Raw genomic sequence first — 27,157 nt, 5'->3', positions numbered from 1 at the left:
CCCCGGGGAGCCGGCTGACGCCACCACCAGGGTGGCCTCAGACAGACACTGGCATCCTGGAGGAGAGTGGAAAGGAAGCAGTTTACATCGCAGCATTGAAGGTTACTGCGGGCAGCGGTTTGATTCCCAGCTACTCCACTTTTGATGCTGCTCTCTGCTAATGGCCTGGGAGAGCAGTGGAAGATGGCCGGAGTACTTGGGTCCCTACACTCATGTTGAAGACCTGGATTAAGCTCCAGGTTTCAGCCTGGCCCAGTCCTGGCCACTGCAGCTCTCTGAGGAGTGAACCAGTGGATGGAGGATCTCTTTCTCTTTTTCTTTCTGTCTCTCCCTCTCTCTCTGTAACTCAGACTTTCAAATAAATAAATGCCTCTTTTTAAAAAAAATCAACTTACCACAATGGATACAAAATTAAACCCCAAATTTGAGTAAGCTATTAAGCAGACTGAATTTGCAATGAAAACACCTTCCTACAGAGAATGACTCTGCACTCAGACCATTAGAGGATGAATCCCATCTAAAAGTTAAGGGAGGTGGAGTATGACTCTTACAAAAACCGAAAATAGATAAAAAGGAAATGTTCAGCTTTCTTTTTTTTTGGGAGTCTGTAGATGTATGATAACCCACAGAAACCTTTCAAGAAAGGGTAGACCAATATCCTTCATGAAAACAAGTGTCGAAATTCTCAGATGAAATATGAGCTCCTGAAACTGGAAATATATAAAAACAGTAAATCATGATGCACTGATATTGATTTCTAGAACACAAAGTTGGTTTAACTTCTGAAAACCTCAATGACATGAAAAAGATCAGAGAATTATCTTAGTAGCGACAGAACAAGCACTTTTCTGGGATTAAATTCAGTGTCTGCTCATGATTAAAATGTTCAACAAGCAAGGGAGAAAATGGAACATTCTCAATTTGACCAAGCACGACCATAAATCTACTGCCAACACACGGCACAGAGCAGTTCTGGCTGCGGGCTTCCCGGAGGCGGCGGGCGAGCTCAGGGTGTGTTCTGATGTTGCTGCTGACGCCTTTGTGAGAGGCCTGAGTCAGTGCAATGAGGCACCCAAGGATGAGAAAAGGAAGAAGTGAAAGCATTTCACTTGTGGCAGGCCGAGGTTTATGTAGAAGAATCCTGAGTGAGCTCCACAAATCCACCAGGGCCAGGAAATGAACTGGGGGAGGCCTCCAGAAATAAGGGAAATATTTTAAACCAACTTATTTCTGGACACCAGAAATAAACAGTAGCCACTACACAAGATGTGTCACTCAACTTAGCCAAGAATCCGGATTATGGAGGGATAAACTGAACAGAATATGTGCAAAACCTGTAACCAAAAGTAGCAAAACATGGGGCAGAGATGGCTTGGGGAGATCCAAGGAAACCGAGAGATAGTCCAGGGTCCCGCGGGGAGGTCCGACATGGCTCAGGGTCAGCTCCCTCTGAGCTCACTGGTGTACGGATCCAATGCAATCCTCTTTTAAAAGGCTGATGTATTTATCAGAGTTACAGAGAGAGAAAGACAGAATCTTCCACCCAAATGGCCGCAATGGCCAGGGCTGGGCCAGGCTGCAGCCAGGAGCCAGGGGTTTCATCTAGGTTTCCCACATGGGTGCAGGGAAACAAACATGTCAGTCATCTTTCACTGTTTTTTTAAGATCATGAACAGACAGCAGGAGTGAGAGTCTAGCAGATGGGAATCGAACTGGTGACCATATGGGATCACAGAGGGTGTAACCTGCTATGCCACAACACTGGCCACAATCCAACGTAACCCAAAGAAAAATCTGTCTTCTCTTTTTGTGATAGAAACAAGTGAAGTGATTCTAAAACTTGGGTGGACATACAAAGGGTCTAGAAGAGTCAACAACAATCATGAGATGGAAGTGAAGGGTGCCAGGGGCTGAAAAACGAGACCACAGAGCCAGGTTTGTATCCCTACAGGCATGAATGTCACCTATTAAGGCAAGGGAGGGCTCGGAGGCGACAATGTAAGCATGGTGAGGTGGTGACGACTATGGATTATCTGGCTGCACCCTAAATCAACCACAGGTGTTCTCGTAAGGGGGTGGGAGCAGGTGGAGATCTGGTGTGCCCGAAACAGGAAATGTGACCTTGGCTTTGGAGATGGACTTGGGGGCCATGGGCCAAGGACGGGGGCTGCAAGAGCTGCCAAAGACTGGAAATGAGTTCTTCCCTAGACCTCTACTGGGAGGGGGATCTTGCTGTTATCTGGGTTTGGAACCTGCACACTGATTCTGGCCTTCCGACCTTCCAAATCCAGAACATGAATGTGTGCTGCCTTAGGACTCCAAGTCCATGGCCATTTATTCCAGCAGCCACGGAGTTCAGCCCATTAAAGCTCTAATAGTACAGCTGGGTGCTGGCCAGGATGGACACACATGGATTGGTAGAACAAGAAGTTCCAGAAACAAACTGGCACAGGCAACTTCTGCTAAAGGGACTGAGGTATTTCATCAGAGGAAAAGGCAAGGAAGTCACTCCCCTCCACCCTCCCCCCACAAAAAAAGGTTCTGGAACAACTGGGTAAACGGGAGGGGAAAAAATGGCCTTGACTTCCACTCCACATTCTATAAAAAACTAACTTGGCATGAATTGTGGGTCCTGAAGTCAAAACTAAACTGAAAAACTTTTTCAAAACCAAGTGAGAGCCTGAAGATCCGGGCATAAACCAGCGTTGTGACACAGTGGGTCAAGCTCCACATCAGAGTGCTGCTCCACTTCGGACCCAGACTCCTGCTGATGTTCCGAAGGAGGCAGCTGATGGAGGCTCCGGTCCCCGGCTTCAGCCTCGCCCAGATCTGGCTGCTACTGTCGTTTAGGCAGTGAGCCACAAGTGGATGAGAGAGTCTTCCTCTTTGTTGCTCTGCCTTTCAAATCAATCAAGATTTCTTAAAAGCAACAGTCGTAAAATAAGTTATATCTCATTAATATAAAGGAAGTCAAAGGTGGGGAGAAAATTTGCGAATCACATGTCTGAGAAAGAGTTTGTATCCAGAAGATATAAACAACCATAAATAAATTTAAAAGATGATCTAAAATAGGCACTTCACGGCCACTGAGCTAACACATTTGACCTTGTTGGTCCTGGAGAAGATGCAAATGAAGCTACCATGAGATACCGTGATATACCCACGGGAACAGCTGAGACCAGAAAGATCTACAAGCAGCAAAAGTCGGAAAGGAAATAGCGTGACAAGAGGGTAGCCACCACTTGTGATACTGGCATCCCATGGCAGAGTGTCGGCCAACTGCTCAGCTCCTATCACAGCTTGCCGCTAGCGCACTGGGAAGGTAGCAGGTGGAGGCTCCCAAGAGCCTGAGCTCCTGAGAGCCATATGGGGGAGCTGAGCAGAGAGATGCCCAGTTCCTTGCCCAGACCTGAAACTAACCAATGGATGGGACTTCTCTATTTCACTCTCTCTGACTCTCACTGTGCCTTTGAAAAGATAAATAAATCTTTTAGGAAAAAAACAGACTTTCCACAGCAGCTGTTACGTATAAAGGCCCAGAGCTGGAAACAATCCAAAGATCCACAGGCCAGCTGTGGGGAAGCCACAGCAGGACTGTGACTCAGGAATGAGTAGGGAACCCCCAGACACACAAGGCCCAGAGCACCCCAGATGCACCACGCTGAGTGTGAGAAGCTGTTGCAGACTCACTGTGTGGTCCTGAAGCTAGGGACAATGCAGGCTGTGGGGGCAGGGCCAGCCTGGGAGAAAGGGGCGTGGCCTCGGAGAGTGTGCAGTGTCCTGGGGCCAGGGGAATGTTCTATGTCTTGGGGACGCAGTTGGAGGACATGTGCTTGGCTATGTTGCTTGGGACGCTGGGGATCTGTGCCTGTCATTACAAATCAGTGTCCCCCCCACTAAGCAAGAGTGGCAGCTGTGAGCAGTACAGCGAGGAAAGGGCTGGCCAGCAGTGCAATATCCCAGGGTGGGGCAGGGGCCACATGGTGGAGGGCAGAGGTGAGGGAGGGGAGCAGCAGGCAGGGCTCTGGGACACGCTGAACCGAGGGCTGAGCAGGCCTTCTGGACAGGGGCTACTCGGAAGCTCAGGCCTGAAGCCCAGAGGGTGGAAGTCTGGATACTTTCTAGAAGGGGCTAGGGCATCATCATGGTGGCTGACACAACAGCTGGAACCCAGCGCCGTTGAAACAGAGCCTGCCGGGAGGACACTGGAGACATGGGGTAGCCAAGGACCTGACCACCTTGGGAGTTCAGCAGAGGACAGGGATGGGCAACCAGGAGTGGCCAGCAGTTGGCTTGGTGGCCAATAGGGGCAGAAGGAGGCTGCGGAGGATGATAGCTGGAGAGCGGAATGCTCGGGGAGGAAGGGCAGGAGGAGGATTGCTTGTGACTTAGGTCCGGAGAGAATGGGCACTGAGGTGGCCCAGACAGAGTCTACACGGCTGCTAGCAGCATTTGCCCCGGGAGCAGGTGAACAGGTGCTCCCAGGACAGGGTCACCGTGGCCCACACCTGGAAGCAGGTGCATCACCGCCACTCCGGCACATGCCATTCTGAGTGCAAAGCGGGCCTTCTGGGAGGGGTCATTCAGAAGCTCAGGCCTGAAGCCTGGGGGACAGCCTCTGTTGGAAATCTGACACTTTCCAGAAGTGGCTGGGGCATCACGGGGGCTGACACAATGGCTGGGGCCAAGATTAACCACTATAACCAAAACCTTCACATCACTTTAATGCCATCCTTGCATGTTTTCCTATACCTGTTCACTAAATGGCTTTCTTTCAACCTTTTAATGAGAGAAGCCCAAGGCGCAGAAGGGAGAGGCCAGCCATGATTAGCATCCTGCTGCCTTGGCCATATGGGCCCTTGCTCCCCAAGCACTGGCTGACCCTGGTGGGCGGCGGTGGCACCTCACTTGGGCCACCGTGGCCCCGGATCTGGACTTCCTGCCTGCAGGGGGCAGCTTGCCCAGCCCAGTCCCTTCCTCACCTGTCGTTGGCGACGGGCAGGGCAATCTCGAACTTGGCCAGGAACTGGAAGTACTGCTCCTCAGTGTGCTGGGTGAAGCCCGTCCCCACCAGGAGCATCCGCAGGTCCTCGGCACGGATCACCCCATTCTTGGCCACTGAGCGGGAGCCCTTGATGTTGAAGATCCGCTGCAGACACTCGGACAGCCAGATGGGGTCGAGGAAGTAGAGGTTGCGCAGGCCGTGGCTGGTGTCGGGAAAGTGCAGCAGCGTGCCGGTTTCGATGAGGAAGCTGATGGCTGTGGAGGAGGCAGGAGGAATTAACATCACTCAGAGGGCCAGAGGGGTTGCAGAGGGACTTCCTTCTGGGGCACTGACTTCCTGGGCCAGTGCTGACATACTGGATCCTATAGCCTGGTCTGCAGCCACAGCAACTCTTCCCTGATGGCCCTTGAACCTGAGGCAGTGGCCAGCCTTGGAGTCCACAGACTGCCTTTGCAGAATTACCTGCCTGTTGAAAAACCCAGCACATGAGGCACTTCCGCAAGCATCTGCCGATGCGGGCAGAGCTGTCACACTGGGAGCAGGTGCCCAGCCAGGCTGGGCAAAGCGCTCGCATCCAGCTCTCAGGTATGCCCATCCTGTGTGCCAGCTGCTGAGTGTCACAGCTTTGGAATTCCTGCACCTTTTGCGGCCATGTGAGATGGGCCCACGCACATGTGGTATGCCCTGGACAGCAAGCACATGACAGAACTGCTGGCCACAGATGCAACGGATCGGCTAAGGTGGTCTCTGAGCAGAAATGCACTTAACAAGGTGCACGCCCGCCACTTGATGACAATGCTGTGACCACAGAGCCGAATCTTGCGCCTCCCCATGAGCACTGACTTGGGGCTTGCTAAGGCACAGGTGGCAGTGAGGAAACGGGTTGGCAGCCAAGCAATAGGAGCCACTGGCAAAGACAGGAGCAGGTGTCCTGGGCTCATCTGACAGTGGTCACCAGCACTGCCTAGAGCAGGTGTCTGCGGGCTTTCTCCATGGAGGGAGCGATGATGGAGGGAGGCTGGGGGAGGCCGTTAGGCCGGCTACCCTGCTGTGCTGAAGGCCAAGCTAGGCCTGGGAGTGTGGAAGGTTCTATTTCCCCCAGGTACCCTTCCCTCTGCCCGGCCTTCCCGGCTGGGGAGGGGGTGCCCCATGCCTGTACATACCGGACTGAAGGTCCTCATAATCCTTGATGTCATTGTCGGGTGTCTGTTCCACCAGCTGCTCCAGCTGCCTGTCCGTCAGGTACTGCACATCATCGGCCTGGCTGCGCCGCTGCTGCTCCGCCAGCACAGCCTCCTGTAGGCTCAGGTAACTCCTGGGGATCTGTGGACGGGTGGGGCCTTAGGACCAGGGTGGGGGATGTGTCAGCCTGCCCCCTCCCCAGGGAGGGGATGCCCCGGGCAGCCAGGCACCCACCAGCCTCCCTGCCAGCCGCTGGCAGCCGATGGTGCTGCCTACGTCCTTCATGTTACACGTGACGTGGAAGATGAGCTGCCGCAGCCCTTCGTGGCCTTCCAGGCTCTTACAGGAGATCTCACTGTGTGTGCAAAGGGGGCCGAGCTGCCGCGGCATGCCTAGGCTCGCCTGGCTCGCGAGCCCCTGGCTTCTCCCTCTCCCCAGAGGCCTGCAGTCAGCACGGGCATTAGTCTGTAGAATTCACTGAAGACAGTGCTGGGGCCTGGCCTGTGTGTTGCTTTGTATGCCCATTTCACAGAGGTGAAACCTGATCCCCAAGGACATGAGCTGGGCAGGAGGAGTGGACCCAAGCTGGCATTCCTGTTACCCAGAACCCACAGTGGCACATGCTGCCTTCTGAGCCAGGCTGGCCCTCGCGCTCCAGCCAGAGGGAGGAGGCCCCAGTGGCACTGCAGGAACAATCACCTGGGTCTCACTGGAGAGACTTAACTCTCTCAGTCGCATCAGCTGCAAAGTGGGCACAGTGAGTCCCCAGCCTGCAGGGCGGCTGGGAGGGCCACCTGCACAGGATGAGAAGGGTGACCAGTTCAGTGCCACCTGCACTGGCTCATCCCCCTCAGCTGACAACCCCTCCCCTCAGCACTCCTCACTCCGGGCTCTGTTCTGACCCACCCACAGCACGGAGGTGTTCCAGCTCACATCTCCTAGTCTCAGGGGAGCAGTACCCTCTCAGTACTGACCATGGAGGGAGGTCCCGGCGGAAGGCACAGAGGGGGTGCCCTGCCCTGCCCAGGGCCTGGTCTGCTCTGGTGGCCCTGCAGGACCCGGGCAGCTCCTGGGCAGATGGACAGAGGGGGCGGTGCCACTCACTGCAAGTGCTTAAAGGTGATGTCCGGGAAGCCGGTGGCCCTGGAGCCGGCAGGGGAGCGGCAGAGTGCCAGCACGTAGGCACGCAGCGTCGCGATCCTCTCCACACGGAACTTGGCTTCGATCAGGTCCAGGTGCGTGCCCACCACCAGCACCACTGCGTTGGGGGCCTTGGCCTAAGAGCAGACCAGGGATGAGACCTGCCTAGCTGTGCTGCCCCTGTCCTGGGGCCGGACTTGCACTGAAGGGTGCTGGAGCTGGAAGGGCCTAATGGGGGCACTAGGGCTCTGATCCTGAGACATTATAACACATTCTAGGATATTCTGGCAGCTTCTCAGGCCAGCACCTGCTAAGCCTGCTGGGAGGGAAACCTTGCCCCCTGTGGCATCTTAGTGTGGGGACTCACCAGGCTCCACAGAGGTGCCATCAGGCTCCACAGAGGTGCCAGGAGAGGGGCTGCAAATGCCTCGCTGTGATAGAACAGCTGGGCCATTATCCCAGACTTTCATGAGAGCCTGCCTGGCACGCGGCCTTGTTCCTCAGAGAGGTGAGTAGAGGGCCGGCGGTATCCCCTCACCTCGATGTTGAGCAGCCAGAACTGGAGGTTGGCCACGGCTTCCTCCCCCAGCGCCAGGTTCCAGACAACCACGTACAGGGCCTTGTCCGTGAAGAAACACTGGTTGACGGTGGCCATGCTGGCTGGGCCCCCAATGTCCCAGACATTGAACTCTATGGACTCCACCTACTTGAGCAACAAGGAGGCAACAGGTGGGCGCCTTACACACCGGGGTCTCGGGGAGCCCTCAGTGAGATGAGCTGAGAGCTGTACCTGCCCAGCATGGGCCTGTAGGCCTGAGTCGACGCCATCATACAGAGCATGGGGGCCCAGCCACGTAGCAGCAGGAGGGGTCCCTGCTCGGGCTGGGGTGGCTGGACCTCCTGTTGCCTGAGCAGGGGCTGGGCCCTGGCAGGGAGGGGTACCGGCGGCGCAGTGGAGGGCATTGTGCAGTTCTATATGCTACCCACGAGTGAGCGGTCTTGCTCTGACATTCTGGCTCACACCCAGGCCTGGCCCATCAAGGCTGCCAGCAAAGTCTCTCCTGGCTCCCCTCCCTCTCCCCGACCTGGGAAGCACACACAGGCGAGCTGTGGGCTGCCGGGAAAGGCCATGTCAACGGCGGTTTGTCCTGCGGCCCATGAGGTCAGGCTCTGGCCTGGGAAGCGGAGCCCACACCGACTTTGGAGCCAGGAGTCATTTCCGTGAGGCGAGGCGGCGGCCGTGTGGGCCTCCGACAACACAGTCCGCGGACCTGGCCTTGTGCGAGGAAGAAAAAGGACAGCTGTTGTCAGCTGGCCGGCGGCCAGCCACCCAGGGAGCTGCGGGCAGGAAGGAAGCGGCAGGAGATACAGAAATACTGATTCACCTCTTGGGCTGACTGCCCCCCTGCCACCCCACCCCCCTGCCGTCCCTGCTCAGCCCGATGGCTCACGGGCAAAGCTAAGCGAAGGCACAGACTCGGGCCACGCTGGACGGGCTTCAGACAGGAGCTAGCTGCAATCTCTCTGGGGTGGGTGGGGGTGGGGCTGCAGCTGAAGCCGGCCTGGCTTCCTGTGTTGGACAAGCCTCAGCATCTGGGTTAGAACAGCACGGGCAGCTCCTGGCTCTCGCTGCAGGGGCAGCTCTGCCTCTGGCTGCTGGTGGACAGCACCATGACCTTGCACCTGCGACAACAGCGTCACGGCCAGAAGCAGCAGCTCCGAGCTCCAAGCCGGAGCCCACGCAGGGCAGTCACCGGTGTACCATACACAGGCTCTTCTCGCCTCCAAAAGCCTTAGTTTCCCTTCACCTGCTGCTGGATGTGAAAGGGGCCGACTCATGAGGCTGGGTGAGGGGTCGCTGTGAGTAGGAGGGCTTTGGCAAGACATTCGTGAGAAACTCAGGCATGGATCTCAGCCCTTTCTGACGGGGGAGGGGCACTAGAGCAAACTTCCCACGCCATTTCCTATGAACTTATTGAAAGATGCTTCTCGCCTTATCAACGGGACTTTTCCGAACTTGGGTTGGAAGCAGGCTCAGGAAGACAACATCGTTCCTGGGGGGGGGGGTGCCTCTCAGGCAGACGTCCAATCAGTCCTCAGCCCCGAGCAGCCGTCTCTCCAAGACACCTCAATCCTGAATCCTCGGGACTGGGGACTGGTGAGATCTGAGTGTGGCTGGCTAGCTCTCGAAGCTCCCCAAGGCAGTGCAAGGAGGCAGGCAGGGCTAATAAACATAGGCCCCTAGCCGGACTTCATGGTAACAGGAAGTGGGCTAGGTCATGTGAAGCAACCATCTGCTGCCCTTGGCAGAAGCCCGTTTCCAGGAGCACCTGGCAGCCCCTGTGAACTCCCTGGGCCTGGGACAGGGTGCCCATGCCCACCCAACAAAACGCTGGGCTGTCTGGGGAGGAGGGAGAAGAGCCCTCCGTCCACAGCCCACCACAGCCCCGTGGCCCACCCCACTCCCTGCCACCCGTGGGGACTCTGCACACCAACCATCCTTGACCTTGGCTCTGCAGCCCGCTGGCCTCTGGAGCTCCCATTTGGTGGTCCTGATGGTGGCCTCGCTGGGCACCACCTGGGGGGCCCTTCCCGTCTGCAAGATCTCCAGGAGGGTGGACTTGCCCTGGCGTGGGGGACCCACGATGATCATCTTCATTAGCTTGCACCTCTCCGCCTTCCGCAGCTGGGCACGCAGGTAGGACAGCACGGCCTTGGGGCCTGTGCAAATCAGAGAGGGCGAGGACAGGTTCACCGCTGACACACACTCTCTTCTCCTGGTGGACCACGCCCCACTGCGAAGGCACAACCTCCGTGCTCTCACGGGGACGGCCAAGGGAGACACTGAGGGTGGGCAGAGGCCAGACGGGATGTAGAAGGACATGGTCCTTGCTGCCCACGAGGCCGGACACTGATGAGTCCATCACCATCAGCAGAATGACACCTGCCAACTGTCAGCCGAGGGACTGTCTTAGAGCATCTTCCCAGACCCCAAACAGAACTGGGTTGCCTGTCATTCCCAGCCCCAGAACCCGGCAGGTGGCCCCGAGTCCCTGTCCCACCCACAGGGGGCCGCAGGTACCCTACCTTCCTTCCTGATGTCCGCAGGCACATTGCTGATGTGCAGGTCCTCAATGTCCAGTTGCCAGAGGTTGCTCAGCTGCCCCAGCTCCGCGGGGAGCTCCCGGAGGCCAGGGTTGCTGAGGACCCACAGAGGTGTGAGCCGACACGTGTGCAGTTCCCGCCAGCCTCCCAGAGTCCGTGTCCAGCTCACACCGTGGGCCCAGGCTTCCAGCATCCCTTCAAGTCCAAAACCTTTCTTCCCTGGACAGTCATGGCAGCTCTGTCTCCCACAGACCCCCACAGCTTAGGTTTGGGACCCTTTCCTTTTATTACCCCCACCCCAGACAGTGCCACTGCCTCTTCTTGGGAGGAAGTCTGCCACTTTCATAGGGTGGCATTTCACAGTGTCATCAAGCCAGGTCTGGCAGGATGTGGCACACGGCGGGCGGGAGCTCAGTGGACGATAAGACGGACGGCTGAGGACACACGCCTCCTCCTCACCCAGGCAAGCAGCACACACACATGTTGCTGCCGTGTGGTCCCTGGCCCCTCTCCTCAACCTTCTGCAGCCACCCTGGACTTGAAAAACTCCACAGCTGCATCTTGGGAGGCAGATGGCTCTTCCCGGCCTGGCACCCTGTCCCTGGGTGGCTTGCCCTCATGGTCCGTGCACTTACTTGCCCAAGTAGAGCTCGGATAAGCTCTTTAGCAGGCAGACAGATGGGGGCACAGCGTCTAGCTGGTTGTCGTTCAGGCAAAGCACTTCCAGCGACTCGCTCAGGAAGGCTGGGAACTCCGGTACGCAAGCTGCAGTGAGAGGCCAGGGTGGACTGTGTGTGGTGCTGACCCAGCCTGGTTATCCCAAAGCAGGGGCCAGCGGAATGGGCACAGGGCTGTGACCTCCGGAGGCGTCTCCGCAAAGCTGTTTGCTTCTCACCCCCCAGCAATTGCAACATCACAGGGATTGTCACGTACACACACACACACGTGACTAAGTGTCACAAAAGGGGGTGCGCAGGGCTCACCCACCGGAGTAAAACGACACCCAGCCCCCACAAAGTAGGGGCAGGGTACACGGACCAGGGCACAGCCTTCCAGAAGCGCTACCCATAAACCGAAAAGCAAGGTGCACAATCAGACACTTCGCAGCTGCACCACACAGATACCACGGAAACACCACAGACACGCACGCTTGTGCACACGAAGGAGGACAGAAATGTTGTGTGCACACACATATACACTGGGTGCATGAGGGAATCTCCAAAAAGTTTGTGGGAAACACGCACTACAAGAAAACTAGTCACGGGCTTCAAATCAACGTAGCTGTTAATTTAATTTTCTGCAAACATTTTGCAGCGCTCTCATACATGCGAATTGGACACAAACATGCGTGTTAACGGAGTCCTATTAAGTTCTACGCTGTCTTGGGGAAGGGGACAGATGCTTGTCACGCCCTGTCTGTGCGGTTCAGAAATGCTATGAAATACGCCTGCACCACTTCCTGCCTTCCAACAGCAGTGACTTAGCATCACCCAAGGGGCAGTGGTCTCTGAACAGACACTCCAGGGTTCGGGGGCTTCCGGTAACAAAGCTAACCATGAGATCACCATGAGAGCCACACCCTGCTGTTTCTACAGACACTGGAGCAAGTGACTTGCATTCAGGATGGAATGGCTGTCCCAAAGCTCCTCCACGGGCCCCCTTCCCTGCTGGACCCAGATGAGTCCTGTGTGGCCTGACCCATGCTTGGTTGCTCTTGGTCACACCCATGCCCTCGGCCCTGGGCATGCTCCAGGCTTGGCTGCAGGGCCAGCAGGGAGATCTAGCCTGCGGGAGCATCCAGGAAGACCCAGCCATTGGGACACCGAGACTGCTGGCTGACCAAGACGTCCCAGCACCCTTGGGACACACAGGTCTAGTGGACATGTTACGACAACTCCGTCCCCTGCCCTGTCTCGTGGGAAGAAAGGCGAAGTGCGAGGATTGGCGGTAGCCTGCCCCACTTTGCATTTTCAGAACATGCCAGCAGGACGGGGGAAGCTCCTTCCTTCGCGGGGTCCTCGCTCTGGATGCCCTGCCCCTATGCCGCCCACGTTCCAGGCCCTGCCTCGGAGCACAAGGGCAGCACCTGGCAGGCTTCCTGGCCTGGGGTGGGAAACCACGGACGCTGAGGCGGGAGGGGCGCAGCACGCAGGATTTATAGGCTGCGATGGTTTACCCGCACATCATTTACGCTCTGCTCGTGTGAGCTGTACCATAAACACGCCACCTGGATTATTTTTGGATGCAGCCACTGCAACGGTGACGAGATGAATGTATGGCCGTCTGCTTGGAATTCTACCATTCGGCCACAAACAAGCTCTTTTTTCTGGATAATTCTGCCCTCCCTCAGACAGCCGCTCAGCCCAGGTGGGGGGCTCACAATGGGACACCTCCTTTTTATCCAGTGTGGGTCCCGACTCTCCAGGTGAAATTAGAAAGAAGGTCTTTGTCACCTGCCAAGGTCACCACCCACCTGCACGGGGCAGCTTCCCGGGAGGGTGGCCTCCTCAGCTGGTGCCCAGGCAAGCTCCCTTGGACCCCTTGAAAAGCTATTTTCTAGAACAGTGGTACTTGTTTCTACTATGGTTTATTTCTAAAGGATATTTTTCATCTTACTCAAAAAGCACAGAACGGCAGACAAAGAATGAGAGATCTTGCATCTTCTGGTTCACTCCTCTCATGCCTACCCACAGCTGGAGCCGGACCAGGCTGAAGCCAGAGTCCAGGGGGTCTCCCGAAGGGCCAGCGGACAGCCAAGTACTGGAGCCATCCCTCTCCTGCTGCCTCCAGGGGGCGCACTAGCAGCAAACTGGCACCCTGGGTACCTGGGGCTTTTCATTCCTCCCTGGGGGCTTCCAGAGCGGCCCAGTCGGCAGGTTTTAAGCACGCCTGAGCATCTGCCACCCACATGTGCCTTGCACGGATGCTGCACCTACGCAGACACACACTGCTAACTGAGATCCCCCACACACTCCCATCAGGCTTGGCTCACTGGCAGAGACCAGGGTCTCCTCTTCCCGCCCACGCCCTGGTATCCTCTCCTGCCCACGCCCCCCATGGGGCGGAGTGCGGAGGCTGTGTGAGTCTCTCCTGCCTCCCACACAGTCTGGACTCCATCTCTCCTAAGGCCCTTCGTTGTTGGCTGGTTGTGAGCGCATCTCCCCATCAGCAGGGGTGAAGACTTCATTTGTTCCTGGCTGTAAGGACCCCCATAGTTGTTCCGATCTGTTGCTGGGTTCCCACCCTCCTGCCTCCCCACCCACCCTCCCCCGCCGCCGTCTTTTCAGAATCAATCTGTGAGCATCCTTCGTATACTGGGGATGCAAGCCAATTCGTGTTGCAACCCTTCGTGTTGCAAACAGTTCTCAGCCTGTTTGCATTACGCCTTGTTTACGGAGAGAGACTTTTCAGTCTTCACAAAGCCCTAGATTTGGGGTTTCTGTCTTTCAATACGATGTCTGGACTCTTCAGCTAGCTCTCAGAACATCTCCCTACCCATCTCCTGGACGCAAATATTCTGAAACATGACTTTCTGCTTTTCTTTTACATGGAAGCCTGCTGCCAGCCCAGGACATCTGCGTGGCTGAGCCCCGAGTTTCTCCTCTTCCAGGCTGGACGGGCAGCTATGCCCAGGCCAGTTAACAGGGTATTCTCCCCTGGGAGAGGCCATGGTTGTGTTCACACAGGGCTGTGTGGAGACTCTCACCTGCTCTCCTGTGTTACTTGTCAATTGCACACAGGCGCACGCAGCCCTCCATGACTGACTGACATGCCTGTCACATGTGCACACACAGCCCAGCTCATTGGAACGGGCAGCAGGTGGACCGTGTGCAGCTCACTTCCCGTCAGTGCGTCCTGGCCCCTGTGCCCGCCCATGCCTACCTCTTGCCATCTGTGCGTGCCAACATTCATCTATTTAGCCAGAGAAGCAAATTAATTACACTTTAAATGCTGTAAATATTGACTTCTGCTTTCTGGCTGGCTTGGAGAGCTGGCTGTTCAGTGGGTGGGCAGGGCCACAACTTCCCTGCACGCCACGGGAGACAGCAGGCAACCTGTGCTGTACTGGCTGTGCCAAGGAACCAGGATGAGCCCAGGAAAATCATGGGCTTTGCTTCAGCCTGAGAGATCCTACAGTGTGTGTGGCAGGAAGGACCAGACAGGGTCTGGAGCCCCCTAGGCCTGAGGTGGAAACCCCGGCTCTCGCCTCAGCAGCCACGTGACCTGGGACGAGACAGGGAAGCCCTCTGCTGCAAACTGAGCTCTCACCCAAATGCTGCGCTGCACCCCGGGATGGTGCTGGGAGCTAGGGAGTCTTGGGAGGTCATTAGGCTTGGGTGAGGCCCACCCAAGGGGCTTCGCATCCTCCTAGGAAGAGGAAGCAAGACTAGATCCCTAACTCCCCACACAGGGAGAAGGTGGTCAGCTGCAGGCCAGAGGTGCCCCCTCCCTACAACCTGCCCACGCTGGCACCCTGATGAAGATGCCCTGGGCCCCTGATTATTGCATGTCAGCCAGAGAACCGGGCACAGGACTAATCAGTGTAATGCATACAACTGAGCCCCACCCAGGAACCCAGGGCTCCCAGACACCTGCCTGTGAGCAGGTGACCTGAGCTACAGGCAGTAATTGCTGGCTTCTCCATCCCACATGGTCACCTGTGCTGCCCCAACACGCACTGCATGCGGGGAAAGACTGTCCCTGGGTGCAGCTGGAAACGGGCCATCCCGGCCTCCCTCCCCACAGGCTCCTCACGCACCTGCCTCGGGCCCTGAGCGCTGGCGCCCTCTGGTGGTGAAGAAGGAAATGCGCTTCGTTTTGAGTCCATCTTCGTTTCTGTAAGGGGTTAAGAATCCCAAAGGTGAGATGAGACCAGCAAAGGAACCGCAGCTCTGGTTGTGGCCATCTTGGCCATATGACGCTGAAACACGGCGAGGGGAGGGAATCGCATCTTCGGTGTTTGGGACTCTGCAGCTTATGTGCAGGGACGACGCTCAGGGGCCTGGGGAATCCATTCCAGGCCACCCTGATCCTGCTGCGGTGGACAGGGGTTGCCCTCCCTGAGCTTTCCCATGCTGGCAGGGTGTGGCCAGGTGCGAGCACAAATTCCAGGGAGAGCCTTTCCAGTCCCTCTTCCATGAACTTGTTAAAATCCCCATGTTCATGTGAGTGAGCAATGGGACAGAGACTTTACGACAAGAAATGGGGCTGTTGGGGAGACATGGGTGGCCTGATTAACAGCTGCCCCGTGTCCCCCACGCTTGGACGATCAACCCCTGCCTGGACCTCAGCACATGACAGCATGAGCATTCTAGAAGCAAAAAGCCAAACTCTAAGACACTTTGCATCCTAAATGTGTAACAGGTGTACACCCGACCCCCAGTGACAGCCAGTCAAAACCCAAGGGTACCAAAAGTAGCATACAGGGCTGGCACTGGGGTGGAGCAGGCTAAGCCAGCACCTGCCACGCTGCTCTCCCATACAAGCAGCAGCTCCGGTTCCCATCGGCGTCCTTGCTGACGCTCGTGGAGTATTCGGGCCCCTGCCGTCTGCTCGGGAGACCTGCGCTGGCCTGGCCGAGGAGTCCTAGCCCCTGGAGCCACCCGGGGAGTACACGAGTGGATGGAAGCTCTCCCTAATGCTCCTCTCTTTAACTCTGCCTTCCAGTAAATGAATCTTAAACATGGGTGCCAGTTCAGATCCTGGCGGCTGCACTCCTGATCCAACTCCGGCTAACGCTCCTGACAAAGCAGCAGATGGCTCGAGTGCTTGGGGCCCTGCAGCTACGTAAGAGACCCAGATGGGGTTCAAGGCTCCTATGCTTGCTTTCTTCTTCTTTGTTTTTTAAAGATTTATTTATTTGTATTCGAAGGAGACAGAGGGAGAGAAAGAGAGAGGGAGAGAGATTTTCCATCTGCTGGTTCACTCCCTAAATGGCTGCGATGGCCATAGCCGAGCTGATCTGAAGTCAGGTTCCAGGAGCTTCTTCCAGGTCTCTCATGTGGATGCAGCAACCCAAGACTTTGAGCCATCCTCCACTGTGTGCCCAGGTAATAACCAAGTATCTGGATTGGAAATGGAGCAACAGGGACTAGAATCGGTGCCCATATGGGATGCCAGCACTGTGGGTGGAGGATTAGCCTGTTGGACCACCGTGCCTGCCCAGACTCCTGGCCACAGCCTGGCCCAGCCCTGGCCATTGTGGCCATCAGGGCAGCAGAGTGGCATATGGAAGATTTTCTCTCTTTTCTATGTTTCTCCCTCTCTCTTTGCAACTGTTTCAAATACATAAATTTTAAAAAAAGATATATGACACGTTTATGCAAATATTCCAAAATCTGAAAAAAGTGTGGACGCTAAAACATTTTTAACCCCAAGCATTTTGGATTGAGGATGCTCAGCCTGCAGGTTTTCTGAGGCGGAGACCGAGGGGACAGGCCCTGGCTCAGAGTGCCCGGCGTCTTTACAAGCAGGAGGGGAGGGGGACATGGACCCACAGGGGAACAGCTGCACGAGGACTCGGAGAAAGACAAGACGGGCATCCAGGGAGTGGCCTCGGGAGCCAGGGACACTGCCAGCAGCTCCCTCCCAGACGCGGGGTCTCCGGAACGGGAAGCAGGCACCTGTGTTGGCTGAGCCTGTGTCCTGCCTCCTACTGACTACCACCCCCAACCGGGGAGGCCCCTGTAAGGCTCTGGGGCTTGCCAGGTATCCCAAGCCCCCTGCTTACTTGCCAAGCTGGTTTCTAGAGAGATCCAGGGTTTTGAGTTGTCGGCAGGTCCACTTGTCTTGGGGTGGGAGGGCCACGAGCTGGTTTCCTTGCAGCCGCAGGAACATGAGGGCCTTAGGGTGTGTGGGGGAGGGAAAGAGGCCGAGCTGGCATCAGGCACCAAGTGGGGGAGGGGAGACCACGGAGGAAAATCTGCTGGATCCCTGCCAGCAGCATCCAGATAGTCAGTTCTGACACCCGAATGCTAAGGCTCGTGGACTTACGCAAGCTGCACAGCTGGGACCAAGGAGGGTGGCCCCTGTTGGTGACAGGAGTCTTGAGGTCTCACTGGCAAAGTCCAGGGCCTCCCCAGAGTGGTGGGCTGGAGCACTCAGGGACGCCCTGAGGGGACCAGTCCCATGCTGGGCATCCCCCAGGCTTAGGGACAGAGTGGGGGTAATCAGTGTGTGTGTGTGTATGTATGTGTGTGGCTCCACCACCAATGGGACCACCAGGGAGTCGGGGCTCCACACTGGGACGTGCAGCGAACTTTATTAAATCGGCGTGCTACAGCGTCTTCACCCAGGGCCCTAACAGCCCCTCATTCAGGAGTCCCAGTTCCAAGGGCTTCTGTGTCCTTCCTCGTGGGCAGGCTGATGTTGCGGCCCATGGAGGGCAGGGGTGCAGGCACTGGCGGAAGGCCCCCTGCCAGCCAGGTCCTAGCACTAGTGCTAAGGACACCTCACCCCCACCTCCCCATGCCACGTCACATGGTCTGGAGCACGTGGTTGATGGTGGAGGGTGGGGCTGTGTAACACAGAATATGGAAAGGACTGGGTCCCCACCCACTAGCGCCCTCTGGGTGACCACGCCCCTCCTGGCTGAAGGTGGGCTCTGGGTCTTCTGCCTGCTGTCGCTCAGTGGTGGCTTTGGGTGGCCAGGGCAGGGACACTGGGCTGCATGTGGCTCTCTGGCCTCACGGCCTGGCCCTGTGCCCTGGGAGTCCCTGTAGGGAGCTGTCCTTTTGTTCCCCATCAGCACCCAGCACCATGAGGGGCCTTCCTGCAGGTCAAGGGGTTGCTGGGTTGGGCAGCCAGCCACCAGCTGGCTCCCTCGCAGAGCCGGATCTCTGCATCCCAGCACCCTGCTGTCCCAAGTCCTCTCAGGACCACCAGCGTTTTGGCAGGCAGAACTAGCTGCAGCTTGCACGGGCAGGGCCACAGGCAGGGCCACGGGCAGGGCCACAGGCAGGGCCACAGGCAGGGCCACGGGCAGGACCACGGGCAGGGCTCCCCCCACAGTGGGAGGAAGGGGCAAGGCACACTCACGTCCAGCTGGAAGAGGCCCAGGGGCACGGCCTTGAGTGCATTCTCGGAGAAGTCCACGTCTCTGAGGTGGTTCTTCCAGAACACAGTCACCTTGTCGGGCAGCGCCTCCAGGGCGTTTCTGGATGCTTTGCAGCACTTCTAAAGGGGGAGAAGGAAGATGGACCTGCTGTACAGTCACTGGGAGGCTCTGAGAGTGCGAGGGTCCAGTGTCAGTGCGGAGTGCAGGGTCAGTGCGGAGTGCAGGGTCAGTGTGGAGGCCCAGTGTCAGTGTGGAGGCCCAGGGTCAGTGTGGATGCCACTAGTGTCAGTGTGGAAGCCCAGGGTCAGCATGGAGGCCTAGTGTCAGTGTAGAGGCCCAAGGTCAGCGAGCATACCCAGGGTCTCACCAGCTTAGGCAGCAATGGGAATGGAGCTTCCCTAGGGAGATTTTCCTTATTTCTAGAACACCTGGTCCATCGTGCTGGGACAGAGTGGAATAATTCAGGGTAGAGACCACACCCACAGCGTTAAACTGCAGACACTGATTTGAGTGTGGGACACTGGCTGACTGAATCTACAGTCCCGGAGACCTGCACACTTGCCTTTCTGCTTTACCCAGCACAGTTCCCAACAGTGGCACCCTGAATGTACTGCTTATCTGTACACATGTGAAAGGCAGAGAGAGAGAGAGGATCTAGCTGCTGGTTCACTCCCTAGATGTCTGTAATGGCCAGCACTGGGCCAGGCTGCACCCAGAAGCCGGGTCTCCCACGTGGCTGCAGCGGGGACGTGGCCGCAGAGGGGACGTGGCCATCTTCCTCTGTTTCGCCAGGTGCACCCACAGAGAGCCGAATCAGAAGTGGAGCAGCTGGGGTTCAAGTTGGCGCCCGTACGGGTTATCGGCATTGCAGAGGGTGGCTGAGCTGTTCTTAAAAGAGCCACCTGTTTCCCTCGGGGGCATAATCCTGTGTCAGGGTGTACAGCTGTCAGTGTGGGCCCCTGGGGTGGGAAAGGCTGGGTTGCTGGTGGGGGCCTCGCTGTATGCTGAGGGACCTCGCTCATCCTCAGCATAGGACCTACCTTCCTGCCATCTGGCGTGCGTGGCAGGTGCGTGTGTGTGTGTGTGTGTGTGTGTGTGTGTGTGTGTGTGTGTGTGTGTGTGTGTGTGTGTGTGTGTGTGTGTGTGTGTGTGTGTTATACTCACTAGGGGGCAGGCCCAGGGGTCTGGGAACTCACCAGGGGGCAGGCCCAGGGGTCTGGGAACACCTTCAGGTTGTTTCTGGAGACATTGAGGGAGCTGAGGGATTTGAAGGAATGCATGAACAGGGCCGGGAGCTCCGTCAGCTTGTTGTCCGACAGATCGAGTTCCTGCAGCTTCCGCAGACCGATCCAATTGGTGGCTGCGGGTGGACAAGGATGGCTTGGTGGCCTCGTACCAGGAAGCAAACAAGCAGCCCTGGGGAGTGCCCGGCTGGCCCCACATACCATTTTCTTCTTCAAACATTTTCTCCAGGTAGTTCTTGGAAGCCGTGAGCCTCTGCAGTTTGGAGAGGTGCAGGAAGCCCGGCGGCAGGTGGCACAGCTTGTTGCAGGAGATGTCAATATCCAGCAGCCTGGGGCGGGTGGGAGAAGGGGCGGGGCCTGAGGAGCCGGAAGGCGATCCCTGGCACAGCTCTCTCTAAATAAGGGGTGCAGGGCCTCCCGTTCCCTGGACAAGCTGAACACCAGGCGCTGGAGACATGGCACACGGGACTGTCACTGGATGACCCCTGACCTTGCTCTGTGCAGAGAGGAAATGAGAACGCTGATGGAAGTGATTGGAAACCCTTCCCCGAATGGCCCACCGGCTGGCACCTGCTGGCCACCTGGGCTGGGGCCCTCGGAGCTGCTGGGAGACCCCAGAGCTCCAACCTTGGCAGGCTGTGCTGGCCATGTCATTCTGGGCCAGGCAAGCCATGTCTCTAGTACTCTGTGCACACCTGAGCGTGGGGCTGTGACCTTGTGCCCAGGAGCCGGCGTAAGGTGGCTGCAATGTCCTTTCTAGCTAGAACACTTGGTTTTCAAGACCACAGAGCACAGGCTGGGGAGACAGCGGGCACACCTGGAGCAGATGATCTCGTCCGAGGACTGCACGCTGGGCAGCTCGCCCAGGTGGTTGGCAGAGAGGTTCAGCTTTTGGAGGTGGATGAGTCCCCAGGGGATGACGGAGGGCAGCGAAGCCAGGCAGTTGGCAGACAAGTCGAGCTCGGTGATCTGGCAGGAGATGTCGATGAGCCAGTCCAGATCCACCCAGGGCAGCTTGAGACGGGACCACTTCACACGAAGCGCCTGCTGTGACAGAAGGGGAAGAAACACAAGTGGACGGGCAGGCCGCGGCCAAGGGCGGGGTAGGGGCCGGCATGCCTGAGAAGAAAGTAGTGCCAGCCTGTGTGCCCACCCTGCTGGAGTCTGGAAGTGCCAGCGCACCCAGCACCTGATATGCAGGAGGCACCTGCAGCCTGCAGGGAATCCAGCAGCAACTCACCGTCCAGCTCTGGGGGAGCTGGTGGGCTCAGTGCCACCTCCCTGCAAGAGTGCCCCAGGAAGCAACCTTGCCCAGTATGGAGGAAGAGACTGGAGAAGCAGCTGGGGACCCGAGCTTAGTACTCTCTTTCCTGGAGGACCACAGCCACCTGCACCACACCAGGCCCCAATGCATACCCTGTGTGGCAGGCAGAGTCCAGAAGGGACTATATAAGCAGACCCATGGCCATATCAGCCGAAGGCCAGCTCCCCAGGACCCCAAGCCCCCTGTGGGTTATGGGGAAGGCAGCTTTGCTATGAGCTAGACTGGCATGAGGCTCAGCTGGTCACTTTTAATAACAGTCCAAGATGACAAGCAGTAGCGTCCATGGCAATCTGCCCCAAATGGCCAGGATGCGTGTGGACCTGGCAGCTCCTCTCCCTTCTGTCCCAACTTCCAACTTAGGACCAACCAGACAAAGTCAAGTCCTCTCCCTCTGCCAGGGGGTTCAGCTCTGAACGTTTTTCAACACACACAGGAAAACAGTCATAATAAACTAGGCTCAGAGCAATTGAGTGATTTATCCAGGCGCCAGGGGGTTCTTCTTCCTGCCCCAGCTGCCCCAGGCCAGCAGGTTCCGCTCAGGGCACCCCGGACACCAAGGCTGGCCTTTGCTGATGTCCACAGGAGGGGGTGGGCAAGGCCGGAGATCCGCTGCTGTGTGCTGGCCAGCGGGATCCGGAAAGGTACACATGAGTGAGACTAGAAGGCTGCACCAGGTTCCTGGGGGTGGGGGCGGAAACTGGCCTTTTCGACTCGTCTCTCCAGAGTCTGGAGCGCTGTGTTGGAACATGAGAGACTCACATATATAAACAAAAATGAGTGTTTTGCAAATGGGAGAATGTAGCCCCTGGGCAGGCGCTGGGAGAGGCACCAACCACTGGGACAGTTGGCCTTCCAAGTGGCCAGCGGCCAGCGGCCAGGCTGGACCCATGCGGCCACTAGATGGTGCAGTGCACTTGCGTTTTTCTCCTCCTCCCTGCTTGTTCTGGCCACTGAGAGGCCTGTGCCCAGCCTTTCTCAAAGCCCAGGGACTCAGTCTTCCCAGAGGAGAGGAACAGGCAATCAGAACCATGAGGTCTTAGTCTCAGCTAATTTTTTTTTTTTTTAGGATAAATCACTCAATTGCTCTGGGCCTAGTTTATTATGACTGTTTTCCTGTGTGTGTTGAAAAACGTTCAGAGCTGAAGGAAAGCTGAAATAAGACCCAACGGATACCCACAGAGCACCCCCCTCTCCCCCACACACACCGCACGCTGTAAGCCAAACTATCTGATCGCAGGATGGATTCCACATCATCGCACTGCATCCCCTGAGCACCTCGGCTTCTCTCTCTGAGGAACAAACGTGTGTTTATACCTGATGAACTCAGTTATCATGTGTGAGAAACACTTCACAGGCCCTGTCAAATATTCCAGAAACATCCTTTATCGACCTGAGAGTCCTGACTCAGGCATCTGAACCCGCACCTTAACCACCAGGTGACCGCCGAAAGCTTCTCTTCCATGTTGAAGAGTCCTCATGGCTTTCTGTGCACACTGGCATTGTTTTTTTTAAATTAAAGGACAAGCTTATGATTTTATTTTGATAATCTTTGCATAGTTGATTAGGGCACAAAGAGTCAAGAGCTACAGGAAAGTAAGATCATGGTTTCCACATTTCTCTGTGTGTATCTGGGGTGCGGAGGGAGATGGAGAAGCCCCGCCCAGCCTCCCACCCATCCCAGGGTCCCTGACGTGGGGCATGCTCCGAGGGCACTGCTCCAGTAATTTTGATAGTTCAACAGTTCTGAGTTGCTGCCAATCTCGCCATTAACATGCACGATGAAATCTCTCCAGAATGCAATGGTGACACAGTCCACCTTAGAGTCTCCGTTTGCTCAGATTCTCACTGCCAACGCTTGGCTGGGGTAGTTGATCAGTTTGTTCTGTCCTCTGTTATGGCACCGGGTAGCACTGGTTTTTCACTCTTCAAAGCTTTCCCTAAATTTCAGATTCAAGTGAAACTTTTTGGCTACATGAGAAAAGGATGAGTCCTTCCCACGGACTGTCAGCAGGGGGCGCTGGATATCAGGTTGTCCTACGGGGCCTTGGTGACTAAGAGGTCAGCAACTGTGGGGTGACAGCGGCCATTGTGAATGTCCCTTGCTCTATGTCACTCCACTCAGTGCGTCTGGCAACCGTGTCCATCCAGAACAACGATAACTTCCCACAAGCATTACACACACGGTCTTCTGTACAGAAAAATGCTCACCTCTTCCACCTACACAAGATCACTCTGAACTCACAGATTCTGCTTTAATTTAAAAGTCTCTTTCCCATGATTTTAATTTTATTTGTTCAAAAGGCAGAGAGAGAGAGAATCTTCCATCTGCTGGTTCACTCTCCAGATGGCTGCAACGGCAGGGGTTGGACCAAGAGCCTGGGACTTTATCCAGATCTCCGCCATGGCGGGGCAGGGGGACAAGCTCTCGGCCAGCTCCTGTTCCCAGGTGCACTAACCGGGAGCTGCATCAGGAGTGGAACAGCCAACTCAAGAACCAGCGTCTATATGGGATGCTGCATTTGCCCAGGTTCAAAGCATTTTAATTCATTATTATTTTCATCTATTTTATGCCCAAATCACTCCCAGTTTACTGAGGCTGAGTCCTCTCCGTCCAGGAGGACTCCTGGGCCTGTGACAGGTCTCACTGGTTTGGGACCCCTTCCTACTTGCTGGCAACCCATGAGTGTTGGTCTCCTCGGGAGTCCCTGTAGGTGAGCGGGGAGCTGGGTGTGCTGACCCCTGCAGGACATTACTGCTTACTGCATTGGCTTCTGACGTGCCACGGTTCGAACGCAGGGTCTTCCCAACTTTCTAACGGTTCGCTGTTGTACCACTATTCACCTCACTATTGTTTGGCTTGACGTTCTGGGTCCCTTCTGGACCCAGGGACAGGCTGAGAGGACAGGCACGGTCACCACAACTCTGTAAGGCCAAAGATAGCTCTCCCAGGGCCCAGGCACGCTGAGATACACCCAGGCCCGAGGGCCAGGGCCAGCCACCCGACAGGAAGTCAGTGTCCAGTCTGGCACCTGACTCTCCTTGACCTTCCCCCGCCACAGTCAATCACTGTAGAGTGACGTGGACCTGACCTCAAGGCCGCAGCCAAGGGCAAGGAGGAGTTTGATTTTGGTGTCCCCTGTCCAGCATGTCAGTGAAATGCCATGGGCCACCAGGGACAAGAGGCGGCCTGCCACTGTGACGTGAGCTGATGGCATGAATGCGCTAGATATCTTCAGGGGGCAGCCAGGGCACTGCTGTTGACCCAGCCACCTCCCCCACGTCCTCCAGCTGCCTCCTTAAGCTGGGTCTGGGCTTGGCTGGGGTGGAGGACAGCAGAGCTGGATACGGCCTCCGGCTCTGTCCAGGCGAGCCTCCATGTGATGCTGAGCTGCACTGAATTGGCCCAGGGGTCCTGTCCCCACCACGCAGGCTGCGTGGCCATGCAGAATCCAGAGTGTAGGCACCTCCGAACTCAACACGGTGCTGCCCTGTTGCAGACTGAAACACGACAGGACTTCCAAAAGTCATGGAGAAATGCAATTCCACACTAAGTTTATCTTGGGGCCACACTATTGGAACTCCATGGATGGCAGCGGTGGGACCTAATTACTGGGAACTGCCAAGTGCCAGAGGGGCTGCCCCAAGAATGGGGGAATGGAGCGGGAAATACCAGGTCAGCTGGGCCAGGGACCCTTACTTCCAAAAGCCAGTGTCCCTTCAGCGTGGGGTCACAAGGTGGGTGAGGGCTGAAAGAGCGCACACAGAGCCGGTGTCTGCCCAGCGTGTCCTGTGACCACCAGGAAAGGGACGGCGTCCCTCCCACTGCTCCTGGGGTCTGCTTGGCCCTTCCTCCTCCTGTCCTACCCCCAACATTTCTCCTGCGGGTCCTGGCTTGGGTGACTCTTTCCTCACCCCTGACCACAGCGCAGCAGGCACCCTCTTGTTTGACTTGGCACCGGCGACTCAGCAGCACGCTCCTGAGTGGTGGCATGTGCCATTCATCCTGTCAGGCTCCAGGGTGGCAGTAACACATGGCAGCTCACGGGCCAGAGAGAAGCACACGCATGCGTGTTGGTGCATGTGCCGGGCGTAAGTGTGTACACGCGGGCTTGGGTGAGCGTGCGCCTGGATCAAGGGCTTCTTGACATTGTCCTTCCAGCCAAGAACGAACACTCGAACACTCGTAGGGAAATGTGTGCTCCCCCGGGGGCTCTCGCGGGAGGAAGGCCGCTGAGCGAGGCGTGGCCACGAGTGCTGCTCACTTCCCTAGACTTGAGGAGGAAGGGGAAGTGGGGACTGCTGTACTCCAGCCCCTTCTGGTTTTGCACCTGCCAGGTCTCCTCATGCTGACACTGCCAAACTTGAGGCCAGAGAGAAGTAGGAAAAAGCAGAAGGCTGCAGTGAAGGGAACAGAACACGCTGCAGCCAGCAAAGGAGCTGTGACCACAAAGCCTGAAGAAGCCACAGAAACTCAAAGACCAGGAGGACTCTGCGCAACAGACCCGGTGTGGCGTGGACAGGCCTGGGCCAGCTCCTCCCGGTGACCCGGGGTGACACATCGGAAGTGATGGCTGCAGAAGGGCGTCTGTGCACAGAAGGCAACACACACAGCCAACTGCAAGCCTGCTACTGCCCTCCAGGACAGCGGAGGGGGCAGTGAGCCATGCAGACCCACTGTAGCGAGCCAGTGGACCCACCACAGTGAGCCATGTGGACGCGCCATGCAGGAGACACCGACTCGGTCCCAGCCTGAGCCAGAAGAGCCCGGCCTCATCATTCACCTGTGAGAGGTCCTCGGTCACAGTCCTGCGACACCCACTTCCCATGCCCCTGCACTGGGGCGGACACAGGCTCTCGGGAGACATGGGCTGCTTAAAGTCAGAAGGAAGAGTGGAGGGGCGAGAGCTGTGGGACAGTGCACTAAGCTGCCCCCTGCAGTGCTGGCCTCCCTTACAGGAGTGCTAGCTGGGGTCCCCCGGATGCTCGGCTTCTGATCCTTGCTAATGCCCCTAGGAAGGAGCAGAAGATGCTTCAAGCGCCTGGACCCCTGTGGGAGGCCTGGCTAGAATCAGGGGCTGTTGTGACCATTTGGGGAGTGAACCAGTGGATGAAAGCTCTCTGTCTCTCCATCTTTCAAATAAATAAGTAAATCTTAAAACAAAAAGAAGGATGAGCAGCACACCCCAACTGGCATGTGACATGGCTCATGGCAGGCAGACCCAGGACGATGGGGCGACAGCCACGGGTGCACTCCTCCAAGAGCAAGTGTTGCAATCCTGACCCCCCAGCACCCCGGGGTGAAGGCTGAGTTCGACCTAGGACCTCACAGTGATGGGTTAAAATGAGGTGACTGCACTGAGGCCTCATCCAACGTGCTTGCTGTTCTTACAGAAGAGGAGGGGTGTGGGCCCAGTGGCAGGTGCACAGCGAAGATGCCCCTCTCTGCCTGGAGTGATGGGTGCACAAGCCAGGAGCTGGGGAGGCAAGGAAGGACCCCAGCCATGAAGGCACCTGGGGGCCACGCTGCTGGCCCAGAACAGAGAGAGAGCCTAGAATGTTCTGTCAACAGACAGGCACAAACTGAAAAAAGAAGATTCCCAAGAGGCAAATGATGCCTGCTGGAATAAGGAGGTTGGCAGCCGGACCCCCGAGGCCCCGAGGGCAGCAGCAGCCACTCAGCAAGGCGCCGGCTCGGGCGGGGACTCTCAGGAGAGTCTGGAGGATGACTAAACGATTGAGCCAGAGAAATACAGGAAACCAGGGTGGATAGAAGCAAGGTTGCCCCAACTGGCGTAAAAAGCAGAACTGGCAGTGGCCAGCCCGAGCTAACAAAAAATAGACAAAGAGGGGATGCTTTGTTGTAGAAACCAGGTAAGTGAGGCGCGTGGGTGCAGGACTGTAGGACACTTGGCCCATCCCACAGTCCAGGGCACTGCGGCTTCCCCTGCAGGTGGACAGCCTGGAAGCAGGGCTGTGCCTGGACGAGGCTCCCACAGTCCCTTGCATGCACTGCACACCAAGCACCTCCCTGTGACCGTCTCCTGGGTCTCAAGAAAACCCTGCAAGGTCAGTACAGTTTGCACACGGTGAACCTCAGACAC

The 27,157-nt window shown here is 56.9% G+C and overlaps 1 protein-coding gene across 3 annotated transcripts in view; it reads right to left on the bottom strand.

Moving 5' to 3' along the window:
* The window catches only part of LRRK1 (leucine rich repeat kinase 1), a 117,156-nt gene that overhangs the window by 24,272 nt on the left and 65,727 nt on the right, over positions 1 to 27,157 (bottom strand). For 2 of the 3 annotated variants that reach the window (XM_040969910.1, XM_040969911.1), the window contains 14 exons: positions 20,550 to 20,779; positions 19,934 to 20,061; positions 19,685 to 19,848; positions 18,470 to 18,607; positions 17,163 to 17,275; positions 15,192 to 15,268; positions 11,068 to 11,197; positions 10,415 to 10,527; positions 9,834 to 10,048; positions 7,866 to 8,030; positions 7,292 to 7,464; positions 6,422 to 6,542; positions 6,169 to 6,328; positions 4,983 to 5,259 (listed from right to left, as the gene is read on the bottom strand). In XM_040969910.1, coding sequence (XP_040825844.1) covers positions 4,983 to 5,259; positions 6,169 to 6,328; positions 6,422 to 6,542; positions 7,292 to 7,464; positions 7,866 to 8,030; positions 9,834 to 10,048; positions 10,415 to 10,527; positions 11,068 to 11,197; positions 15,192 to 15,268; positions 17,163 to 17,275; positions 18,470 to 18,607; positions 19,685 to 19,848; positions 19,934 to 20,061; positions 20,550 to 20,779 — 2,204 coding nt within the window. The remainder of the gene's footprint in view (positions 1 to 4,982; positions 5,260 to 6,168; positions 6,329 to 6,421; positions 6,543 to 7,291; positions 7,465 to 7,865; positions 8,031 to 9,833; positions 10,049 to 10,414; positions 10,528 to 11,067; positions 11,198 to 15,191; positions 15,269 to 17,162; positions 17,276 to 18,469; positions 18,608 to 19,684; positions 19,849 to 19,933; positions 20,062 to 20,549; positions 20,780 to 27,157) is intronic. The other variant, XM_040969912.1, reaches the window with a different exon arrangement.

Source organism: Ochotona curzoniae, unplaced genomic scaffold (genome assembly GCF_017591425.1).
Source record: "Ochotona curzoniae isolate NIBS_2020 unplaced genomic scaffold, NIBS_Ocur_1.0 scaffold_4701, whole genome shotgun sequence".
NCBI lineage: Eukaryota > Metazoa > Chordata > Mammalia > Lagomorpha > Ochotonidae > Ochotona > Ochotona curzoniae.
Note: the sequence above shows the minus strand (reverse complement) of the source record. Positions and strands in the feature narration are given on the sequence as shown.